Genomic DNA, 12,780 nt, shown 5'->3' with positions numbered 1-12,780 from the left:
ACGAGATTAGCAGGGACACTGCACTGTGCGAACTTGATGTGTCTTAAGATAAGAGACCGAAATGTTTGTTTAAAATCAATATTTCGTACAGTAGGTAAACAGTGAGACTGAATACACATGACGCTCATGTTTTGCATTCCGAAGGCCGTCCCGATTGATTGACTGAAATAAACACGTTTGCTACCATTGCATGTCATAGTTCACCGATCTCCCAAGCTATCTGCATCTTTTGTACAAATGACTTTCCCTCAACTCAGTAAATAATGCATCGGCTACTTCTTACTCTTAAATTTATGTCTCATCGATTATGACATATCAGTTTGTATTGTGTATCTAGTGATGAATACTTTATTTATCGGAAAGAAATACCGTTAACACTTCAATTGAGTTAATTAATACTTTAGGCCAGAACTACTTTCAGCCTGCTTCAATGACACAATGATATAGCTTGAATATGGCTGCGGCGTAAAACACCATTCACACATTCATTCATCACCGTTTCTTACACCTTCAAAGAAGAAACATGAATGAGTTCGGTTTAACAATGCTTTGTACATTTATATGACAGCGTGTCAGCTTAATTTAACGGGAAGCTCGAAGTGATGCAGATTATAGACGTTGACCACCACGAGCACGGGCATGGTGCAGACAAACCTCGAACATAATCATGATGAATTTGGGACTCGAACCCACGATAATAGATTTCCGGCACGTTTAAATACCTTTAGAAAACTAAACGTGTTGTTGTGTGAACAGGAATATATAGAAGAAGATGAAACAAACAAAAAATGAAAATATTGTCATTTGCTTTTCAGAACTAATAATACATTTTATATCGTGTGGGTTCGTTAGTGGGTTATCGATTCGATCTCGTAATATCAATAGCGATTCATTCAATAAAACTATTTTCATTTCTTCTTTACAAATGTTAAAAAGGAGTATCATCATAACGTGATATACAGCCTTGTCCTATACTATTTATACTGTGGTATACATGCATAAAGAAACGGTGTTAAATGATCGAATCGCTTGGCAATAACACCTTAGGACCCTGTTTCACTTTAGCTCCACCCATACATTAACACGAACCTATGATAGCTACTTATGTCAGCAAATATCAATAGTCGCAAACTCACATGACAGAACCATAGACTATAAATCGAGTCGTGAGCGTTATATTTGCAAGACACAAGCAGCCCCAGACGAACGGCCCCGATTGTACAGTCACACAACAGGTTTTTCAGTTTCTAAGAAATAGTGAACTTCAAAAATTATCTCTTTGCGTTACCTCGCAAACTCAGTGTCAAACATTGTTAAAAAACGAACTTATTAAATATCAAATACATTAAATCATTTACGATTATAACATCAGTGGCTTGAATGAACACTAATAATTCCTCTCCAGCTGCTTTCTCTTCAAGACGGGATGACATAGCCGGTATGTACTGACGAGGTCACCCTGCTGCCCTTGACCTGCTAATCTCCTTGACATTGCACATACCCGTACAGGCAAGAGACGTAGAGGGAATTCTGTGCCGCGTCGTACAACTGACCTACATCACTAGATCTGTTATCTACCCTGATATTCGATCGTGTGAATGAAGCAAGTTTTATTGCTTTGTCCACAACGTGTCTGCTTTCAGAGAGGACGCGGGCAGACCGGTGGAGTATAATTCGCAATGTAGAGTAGCGGCCCGTATTATCGAATCCAAACTTCTCCCATGCGATACTTGGTTGTCACCACCATATATGAGCCCTTCGTAGGTTTCTCCTGATTGGTAGGCGTCTACAAAGGTCACTTCTCTTCCATATTAGGCTGATAACTGAACTATTGTTCAAAGCAGTCTTTCCCGTATATTGGTGTTTCTGTTGACAAACAGGGCTGCTAATCATTAAGGCACAATATGATAAATGGGCGGTTCACTCAAATATCATATTCGCGGTTTCTAACATTACTTCAGTCAGTGAAATTATGTCTTAAACAACGATAAGGATATTATTACTCTTGTATGTTTACGTATCGTAAATATCATAAGGCTCGCATAATACATTTACATTTCTAATACATGATATCTGTAATCAATTTCTTATCTATTCGCAGGTAGAATTTAACATAACGTGGGAGGATCACAATCGCTTCACTTTTCGGTCTTCAGAAAATAATCTTTTGGTGTTTCCAATGGTCCACACGAAAAACAAAACGACACATGTCTATTTTATACACAATGTTTACGACATTGTTCCAATATGTTGCGGTACACAAACACAACACACCAGTGGCTGCACAACTCTATACACGAATGTGTACTAGTATTTCGATGAATGGACACACACTAACCACTCTTAAAATATTCAATCTCAGTCATTTTTCAGTGGTTGGCCTTCTTCCAATTCCTTTGCTTTTGGTGTCGTTGGTGTCTTCTTTGTGACTAGTGGTATGCACAGAAGCAATATGGCACAGATATAGTTGCATATTCCAATATAGTTAAAGCACAAGTTGTACGAGCCAGTCAGGTCACGGATTGCCCCTGCAAGAAATGTTTTAGCATGAGTAATGTTTTCAAACATTTTCTTAGAATTTTAGTCAAAAAGTGAAATATTTCAAATTATATAACTATATATCTTATAATTTGCTATTTCTGATCACAAATTAAGTTGCAGTATCTGTGAAGACGCGAAACCAAGCAGTTGCTTTTAAAATCGATTACTTACTGGTTACAGGAAACATAAAACGTATCAATACATCATACATGCAAATCACATGATCAATCTGACTTATAACTTATTAGGATGGAGCGATAGCCTGGTAGTTAAAGCGTTAACGCCGTTCGTTCCCAACATGAATACAATGTGTGAAGTTAGTTCTGATGATCCCTGCCGTGATCGTGCTGGACTATTGGTAAAAAACGCATGACTATACTCGATCATTATAAATTATCAACTGATTAGCATTAACCTCTAAACTAACATTATAATATTTCGATAAACCAAACATTCTTTAAGTTGAAATGTTTGCACACCCACAGTTTCCTGTATGTTATAAACGCATGATCATTTTTTAAACAATTTAGCATTGAATGTATTAATGAAAGTCTTATTCACACAGAAATGCATCATCTACAATATAAATGACACCTGATATATGAATGCGGAAATAATCATTTGTACATTAGATGCAAAGTGGCTGGAAGACTTACCCATGATTGGATGTGTTAGACACATGGCAAGTCCATGAAACACAGATATAAATCCAAGAACTTTGGCCATGTGTTTCAGTCCCATAAACTCAACAATGGCAATAGGAATCAGGCAATTATAAAAACTGCCAAATATCCCGGCAAGCACGGAGAATACGATGAAAAGTGCGTACGTGTTGTAAAAAGAGGCGAATTGAGCCACTGTTCCAGATATTACTATTCCAATAGCCATCAAATGATTGATTTTGATGTATTTGAGATCAGCCACGAATCCGAGTGCAAGTCTACCGCAGAAATCAAGCACACCTGCAATAGTCAACAAAAAGGCTGCCTCTGTTGGTGGAATGCCTTTTTCATTTGCTAGGACAGGAAGGTATGCTCCTGCTAATGTAAACACTATACCAAAATGAGAAAATGCTGCAATCAGCTGAAACATTGGTTGTTTGAACAAGGAAAAGTCAAATGCTGCGAAAGCTTGTTTAACATGCATGCACGCACTTTTGTGTAGCCGTGTTTCTTGTTGATCGTCAGCATATTGTGGATGAACCTCTCGTATATCCACCAATGACATTGATGTCAAATCAGGGTTGCTTTTATACATTCTTAGTTGACATTCGGAATGTTCATCTATTTGTGATCCAAAGCTAATAGCCGAATCAGGTCTGTTTCTTTTATTAACAACCTTTTCTTTGTCTGTGTCCATTTGACTGTCACAGAGCCCTGCATTGTTTCCACCAGAGTCATCAACAGCCATCTTTACAGAAGAGTCTTTAGCAACATCATCATCTCCATCTCCATGTTCTTTATTCATGACTGATCTGTTCTTTGCTGCCTTCTTTTGAAAATAACTTAATGGTCTAAACAGGGCTGCCCCGACCCACACGTTCATTGTCAGCCCTGTGAGGATCAACATACTTCCTCTGACTCCATATTCATTCAGTAGGAAGTTGGCTAGAGGTGGGAAGACACTGCCCCCCAAACTGATGCCAGACATGGCAACTGCTGTTGCAATGGCTCTTCTCTTCTTGAAGTACTTTCCGATCAGTACCAGTGCGGGGCCGTGAATCATGGAATGACCTATACCTAAAATGAAATCCATAAAACTTGAAAACTTAGTTTATTGTATTCACCAAACTACCAGGAACTAAACCACGAACTCTGTGTCAATAACTCAAACAAAACTGCTCTCTAAACAAATTATGTCTTGTAGTAAAAACATATACTGGCCATATGTTACCACTGCTAATGCAAAACAATTGATCAACTCTCCATCCGTTTACCTCAGATGTTGGAATTTCTAACCGGTATTCTAATAAAAAATATGCCCTTTACTATTAACTATTATTTAATTTCATTATGTACCCACCAATGAGAATGCTGTGTGTGCAGATTAGGTATGTAATACTGGTAGCGAACACGGCTGTCAGCATTCCTATAACTGCTATTGTCCCACCGATGATAACAGTTTTCCTCTCTCCAATCAATTGTAGAATCACGTTCATGGAAAAGAGTGCTGTAAAAACACAATTTGGCCAGGTAGCCAAATAGAATATAGTCTTTTGATAAAATGTACGCATTCAAAATATTGCATGTCAGTTGTTATTACTTTGATTACGAAATTAGCAATTATTGTATATGATCTAATTATAAAACTGTTTTGAAATATTCAATTTACGGATGTAACACACCACATGGCATCAGAACACATGCATTGAACAACTTGCTATATTATTTCTTAAATGTGATTTACCATACTCACAACCCAAACTGAAAATGATGCCTTGATTATGAAATCACACTCATCGAATGAACTTATATTGTATCATTAGGGGGAATTTAAAGCCTTGTGAGGAGTCAATTCTACAGTTGATGTCAAGGGGATGTTGGAAGGCAACTGGGAGTTTTTGTGAGAGACAGAATATCTTTTAGATCACCACTTCAAAACATTCAATTCTTTTCTCTTGAACATATTTTCACAATACTGTTTCTTCAGTACAATCACCATGTCCAGTTAATACAATTTCCTTTTGGTAAAATGAAATGATCGGTCTCTAAGTGAATAAATTACATACACGATAAGCTGAACGTTCCTGCCATAACTCCCATGAATAGAGTTGTTGTTGCAGCAGATGCCTCGAATTCCTTCAGGTACGCCACAAAGAATATGGCGATGGCTTTGCCATATCCCACCATCATAAACACATTCAGAACACTACCTGAAATAGTAGGACTTCATGAGTAAAACAAAATATTTCTTCAAACAAATAAATGCTTTACCGATTCTGCTGCATAACGAAATTAAGCATTACCTCAGTTCTCTTACCTATCATTATCATATCATAGAGACATGTCACCATTCGCGTTAAATTCAGACTTATCATTTTACCATCCTTTAATACGAAGGTGTGTGTACTTAAGGTCACCTGCTAATACCACCCACGCCCAACCGTGGTCGATGGGAAGACCGTCATCTTCTTCAGGTTGTGCACTACCTTCCACTGCTCCACCATCACCTCCGTCACCTCCACCCCCCAACAGTCTATCCTCAACATCTCCTGAATCATCCCCTTTTGTCGCTGAAGACAGTGGAATGTGTTTATTATTTCCATCCGATGAGTCTTCTCCTGACTTTGTTTTGAAATTACTTTTGTCGTCATCAAGAACTGATTCCATCTGTCCTCTTCCATCCTGCGACATTTTAATCGCTGGTGATAGTGTCTAGAAACAAGATTTGCAGTGAATATAGATAATTAAATAGTTACCGAAGTAGGTTACAAGCCAAGGATCACTTTATTATACTAAACTTATCACTATTCTAATGATATCAATTGTTACATTGAAAATACGATGTCAGGTAACACAAGAGTTTGGCTTGCAATTGGAAAGAATAATACATCTCACTGTATTAAGTGACACCTACAATGAAACTAGAATATTATAAATTAACTATGTCAGGCAATGTCTCACTACGACGATAAAAAACATGTTACTGGCTGGCATAAATGTCTCCACAACTGCTCTCAGCTACTACACGATGGTTCTGCAATCTCTTTCCCCGTTCACAAACCTCACAACGAAGATACGGTATGCATTCAGGGCGCGCCGACCGAGGACAAACATGTTGACCTGAGTTAATGCAGGCGATAAAAGGCGAATGAACTCCAAATGTTTTGACCGAGTCATTCAACCCCCCCCCCCCCCCCCCCCCCCCTCCCGTCCCCCCGCGCAAGCAGGTGATGGTCATGATCTCAGTCTTTGGATTGTCTGGTCCAGACCCGATTATTTCCACAACGCCGACCTACAGCTGAAATATTGCTGAATGCAACACGAAACCAACAATTCCCTAACGTTCGTTTCATGTAATATGTCCGTCAGGAATAAAGTGATTTACAGACAAGAGGAGAGTGTAAAACTGGACAATAACGTTAAAACTCACCCACTACGGAGGAGACCAAGGTACAAGTTCCTAATGAATACACCCTCCAACAGTTGCCAACAGTTGTATTTCGAGGCCTTATCAGGACCTACATGACGAAGCCATTTGGTTGTGTTTCCACAGAAAAAAAATCCGGTGTTATTTTGACGTGTAACTTTGAGCGTATTAATATGCAAATGTATGATTAACAATAGCAGTCCGCGTGGCTTGTATCCAGGTGGTTGGTAGAGGGCGCTATCTGTTGAAACATGAGATCAAGTGTACCTCCTTGAACACATGCTCAAATACATGTTCACATATGTGAAAGTGAAACGTCACGTTTCGGGTCATTTTTAATAGAAAAACACGCTTTCCTCACAATTACAACCTATTTGACCATTATACTTGCACACAGTTAATCAAATGAATATATGTTTGCCAATAAACACATTTTACGGTCCACAACACGTATTGTCCACAACGCTTGCATGTTGACAGCAGCCCAGTTAGCGACCTAGATATCTAAATTCAACCCTATCTTTTAGTCCCAGTTATTGAGCAAACATTACACGTTGTGTCAGGAAAGAGTGTTCCCACTGACTCAGCAATTTTTCTCAATCAATGAGAGCTGGCTTTTACAAAGCACGACGTCCAACTTATATCCACGTGTAGGTCGGTGGCGTAGCCTAGTGGTAAACACAGTCGTGCATGACTGACCGGGCTCGATTCCGCCATATAGATGCAACTTGTGGAGCCTTTCAAATTCCACCGCCATCATGTTGCCGGAATATAGCTAACAGTGGCGACAACCATCACTCTCTCACTCACTAGCGCACGCAATCCCCTTTACTAAGTTTAATATTCTTCTGCTTCTTCAAATGAACAGTGTGGTTTCAGGCATTGAAATGAACAGTTATTTTTGCTAATAGCTGCGAGAGCCAAAACTTACGCAAACACGCACGCACGCACGCACGCGCGCGCGCACGCTCTCACTCACTCACCCACTCACCTGCGCACTCACTAAGTCACTTACTTAATCACTCACTCACCTTAAGTAAGTACAAAATTGTTCCGCTTCTTCAAATGAAGGCATTTAAAATGAACACTCACTTACTCACTCACTCACTCACATGAGCTTAGTTATTTGTCATTCAAGGATATAAATAATACACAAGAACATCACAGTTTACTGTTTTCTCACGGAAGGACTGGTATAAATGTATTATGTACACGTATACATAACTAATCAATTCTTTTGTTTTATGTTGTATGCAGAGCATAATATTTAGGATGTCCGAAAGTATTATAAAAAGTATGATATTATTCAACCTGTCTGATTCAGTTCGTTCTAAAGACATATTTGATGTCATTCGGTCTATCGCTTGTATGAACCGAGAATCATAGAGGATTCAATCCGACAAGAAAATCACGTCAAACCAACAAATGAATAAATTGATGTGTTTGCTTGTTAAAATATTATACGGAATAAGTGTAAAATGTATACATATGGAACAGGATTTTCCTTCGGAGGAGGAGGATACGTTTGACTTTCTACTGCTTTGACTGTTGTTGAGTCTCTGTCCTATAGTTGGTCCCGTGAAGATTCCGAGGTAGAATAGGTCGTCAGCAACCCATACTTGCCGTAAAAGGTGACTATGCTTGTCGTAAAAGGTGACTAACGGGATCGGGTGGTCAGGCTCGCTGACATGGTTGATGCATGTCATCGATCCCAATTGCGTGGATCGATGCTCATGATATTAATCACTGGATTGTCTGGTCCAGACTCGATTATTTACAGACCGCCGTCATATAGCTGGAATATTGCTGAATGCGGCGTTAAACAACAAACCAACCAACCAACCAACCGATAGTGGAGATTCCAAGACTCATCCATGGTTATAAATCCCTCAACAAAATCAGCTGCGTCTGCTTTGAAACGACGTAACGTCTCAGGAGGGATTACGAACCTGGAGCGTTTCTGACAAGCAAACTATTGGTAATGCTCATCAGGCTAATACATATGAACGTTCATGTCATTGTTTCAGCCATATAGCGACTAGGCCACCTCGCTAGGGATCATGGGGACTTACAGTGCCTCAGCACGGTGCAGGATACCCAAACAGGATTTACGTCATCACTTTAGCTAGTGGTGGTTGTGCATAATAGCCAGTATTTTACGGTATTTTAACTTCCTGGTCAGTGCCTTCAATAATCTGTATTGATAAAGCATCACACCACATTAAAAGCAAGTAATTAGTTATTCACATACATATTTTATAATACGGACAAACGGATTAGCTGCCCGCTCACGGGATAATGTCATGATGTGAATCCCTTGCAATTGCACACAGGCAAGCAAAATTTCATTTGTTGATGAACCTTTCATCACTAGGTTGGTTGGTTGGTTGGTTGGTTGGTTGGTTGATTGGTTGGTTGTTTAACGCCGCAGTCAGCATCATTCCAGCTGTATGACGGCGGTCTGTAAATAATCGAGTCTGGACCAGAGAATGTAGCATCGATCCACGAAATTAGCGAGGATGTCAGCGAGCCTGACCAACCGATCCACTTAGTCGCCTCTTACGACAGGCATAGTCGCCGTTTACGGCAAGCATGGGTTGCTGAAGACCTATTTAGTCTGTATGTGTGACAAGTCGCTTGAATTTTCCACCGAATGACATGTCATGTGACAGGTTGTTAGTATTAGAATGTATGATTTGTGTGGAAACGGAACATATATAGTCAGTGATTTATGTAGATATAAATGGGCCATTGTCAGTTAATTATGGAGATCTTAATTGGACATTGAGTGATATGTGTAGGTCTACATGGGACAAAGTCAGTGATTTGTGTATATCTAAATGGGACACAGTCAGTGATTTGTGTAAATCAGCATTACTCATTGTTTGAATGCTTGTGGCTCGGTGTTCAGTGTACAACCTGCATTGTATGTCAGAGTATCAAGTGTTTTCAAGATTTGACTTTGCAATTGCCTCTTTTGACAGTGGGTAAACAGTAGTTCGGCAGATGGATTATGTTTTATTGACAAAAAAAGGCGCAGGGGCTCGACGGGCAAGCAATGACATTGCCGGTAGTGTACATCAGCTGATCTGATGCTGCTTCATCACTTCGAAGAATCACACGGACAATATTTCTGTTTCAGAGTCAGAGTGCATACTCGTCACTAGTCTCGTCGATTCTGAAGAGGAGTGAATTCTTGTTTAGTGTTGTTTGTGAAATGTTATGCCCATTGTGATATGGATGGTACCGGAGGATAACTGGATATTTGGTTGAATGAAGGTATGTGTTGTAAATATGCCGGTGGGATTATATCTTTACACTCTTCAAAACAAGAAACGCACGGGTAGACTTTTAGTAAATATATTGTACCTAATAAAGTCGATATTTTTCATTTAGTATCATAGATACAAATATGAAATTTTGGAGCTCTATAGTCACATGTTGTCCTTGTACAAAGGCATTGAAAACTGTTCATTGTCATGTCACATTAGGCCACAAGGTTGCGCTGAACTCAGTATCTCGTGTGACCGCCACGGGCAGCAATTACGGCCCTGCATCTCCTTGGCACTGTGGATGGATAAGTTGACGAATTTTGTAAGTTCTGCTTGTAACGCGTTGGCCAGTTGTGGGGGTGTCTGCGGCGTCTTCTGACGTTCACGTACATAGAGTTCATCCAAGAGGTGTTCGATTCGGTTGAGATCTTGAGATCTCGATGGTCAGAGCAAAACGTTGATGTTGGCATTATGGTAGGACTCTACCGTGACACGAGCTGTGTGCGGCGGGGCGTTGTCCTGTTGACAGCTCCCTTTTGTGGTCAATGATTGGTGAATGTGAGGTTGAAGAATTTGATTCATGTAGCGATTTGCTGTCAAATCTACCTGAACCACAACCAAGTCAGATCTCGTGGTGTAGAATGTGGCCCCCCGCCCCCACACCATGACACTAACGCCACCGACATTGTCGAAATCACGTACACAATGTGGGGCAAGACGCTCATTTCGACGACGATAACACGTTGTCTTCCATCTCGCCGGTGAAGACGAAATCGTGATTCATCGCTAAACCACACTCGTCTCCAGTTTCTCAAATTCCAAGGATGTAAGGTATGGCACCAACGCAAGCGTCGCTGTCGACGGATCTGTTGCAGGGACGAAACTGGTCTTCTGGGTCGGATTCCAGACTCGCGAAGATGGTTCCTGACCGTCTGGTCCGATATCCTCCTCAAACCAGTGATGCGTCCTGCGGTCTCCGCAGCTGTGACATTGCGATGACGTAGGTTGAACAGTCGAATAAAGCGATCCTGTGCAGGGGTGGCAACTCTTGGTCGGCCTGTTCTCGGACGGTTTGCAGTGGAATTGAACTGTGTGTATCGGGCCCAAAGGCGGCAAATGGTATTGTGGTGGGCGTTGAAGTGGCGTGCAACAGAAGACTGCGATTCCCCTCTTTTGATACGTCCTATGGCGATGTTCCGATCGGCAGCGCTGAGTCTCGGCATTTTCGAAGTTGAAAAAAATGTTGACAATTGAATGACAAATTATTGGCTTATTTTGCCGAGTTACGAATGCCATAACGTGCACGTGCATTTTGCTTTACTGTTTTCCTCCATGACGACTTTTGATCAAATGTGAAAACAACGCCGTTTAAGACATTGGATATCGACAATGGCTGCGTTTTGACGCACCGTTTGTCGAATATCAGGCCATCAACATTTTCCAATAGCATATATCCAATTTATATACCAGATGGTTTGTGTAGTCAGGTTCAATAAACGCCATACTACCTGTGCGTTTCTTTTTTGAAGAGTGTATGTTCCGTTGGTCGCGACAGCCTATTTTCAGCAATGAATTTTAGTTTCCCATGGTGGTCATTGGTTGGTCTAAACTGTTTGTCACTAACAATATCAACGTATCTGACAATGTATCGCAAATGGCGGTTTATCGACGATCTCACATTTTTTAGTGATTCTTTGTGGCGAAGTTCTTTGGTTTGGGCTTCAGAATAATTCAGACGTAATTCTGTTTATGTTGACCTCACCCGCCCAGACTTGAATTAATACAAATATGCAAATTCAATATTTATGATTGTGAATTACAACTATTCATGTGTCACATTGCGTCCGTAAACCAATCTATACACAATATCAGATGATTAAAAGTAACTTGGAGTTACCTCCCTTGGACCACAGAACGTTTCGTTTCAGCCAATGTCTCCAGATCGACATTAGAAATACTGCTATATAAACTATGTAATGCGTGTGGCCTCACGTTCATATGACGTATTTCTGTGTATCATTCGTTTGATTCTACGGCAATAAAACCATATTTGGCAATGCGTTTTTATGCCTATGCCGTAACTATTCATACAAAGCTAATACAATTAATTGCTTAATCCTTTAACTACTTAACCTCCGCCCGTTAAATGAGTATCGGCACCATTTTTATTTCTACGCGTAAACTTGTATAACATGTCTAACTTCATGTAAATCTTCAAGTAGTCTGCCACTGGTATATTTTGATTGCTTGAGTATAGACGCCCTCGAGCAGGATGTGCTGCTCGACGGCAATTCTTGGAGATTGAGCTTCGATTTTCTCCTGAATGTTAAGATTATGGTTGTCTGGAAGCTCGGATAACGTTGTGTTTGTGATGTCAGACCACGTATTCCGTTTACTATTTAATTTTTGTTTATTTATCAATTAATGTTTGATAAATGTTCTGGAAAAGTGAGACCATGTTGTCCTCAATTCCCCCCAAAGACTAAGTCTCCGCTTACTACTAAGAACTTCATGCAGAGGAGTAGAGATATTGTATGAATTCATTGAAAACCGTGAAAACCGAGGCCAGACCCCTCCAAATGTAGTTGGAATAAAACGACGGCTGTTTATAAAGACAGGTTATTCACTCCACAGCGGAAAGTATGCAGTCACTTTGACATGATGACAAAAGCAAGCGGAAACAATTGGAACATAGTGGATGAGGTTCACGACTGCCGTTAGATTGTGCTGTCTCTCGTGATAGTCACGTGCACGAAACCTATCCCAATATGGGTTCCCGTCCAATATGGATTCCTGTGCCGGCCGGGGTCCTACGGGATTGTCTGAAAGTTCTGAAAGGTAGACACCGTGTCATATCACCCATTATCGTCGCAATCAC

At 40.4% G+C, this 12,780-nt stretch overlaps 1 protein-coding gene across 2 annotated transcripts; it reads right to left on the bottom strand.

Annotated features, from left to right (window-relative positions):
• Positions 1 to 2,202: 2,202 nt before the first annotated feature.
• Positions 2,203 to 7,131, bottom strand: LOC124148598 (monocarboxylate transporter 3-like). 2 transcript variants are annotated; one of them, XM_046519771.2, is made up of 6 exons: positions 6,634 to 7,131; positions 5,621 to 5,915; positions 5,270 to 5,413; positions 4,564 to 4,710; positions 3,198 to 4,280; positions 2,203 to 2,528 (listed from the first exon to the last, which is right to left on the bottom strand). In XM_046519771.2, exons 2-6 carry the CDS (start codon positions 5,892 to 5,894, stop codon positions 2,359 to 2,361), a joined length of 1,818 nt encoding a protein of 605 aa, XP_046375727.2. In that variant the 5' UTR covers positions 5,895 to 5,915; positions 6,634 to 7,131; the 3' UTR covers positions 2,203 to 2,358. The 2 variants fall into 2 exon arrangements, with proteins under 2 accessions (XP_046375727.2, XP_048247428.1); XM_048391471.1 differs by lacking the exon at positions 6,634 to 7,131 and adding an exon at positions 6,188 to 6,251.
• Positions 7,132 to 12,780: the final 5,649 nt, after the last annotated feature.

Source organism: Haliotis rufescens, unplaced genomic scaffold (assembly GCF_023055435.1).
Source record: "Haliotis rufescens isolate VD_foot unplaced genomic scaffold, xgHalRufe1.0.p SCAF_9, whole genome shotgun sequence".
Lineage (NCBI taxonomy): Eukaryota > Metazoa > Mollusca > Gastropoda > Lepetellida > Haliotidae > Haliotis > Haliotis rufescens.
This window is presented reverse-complemented; position numbering and strand designations above follow the sequence as displayed.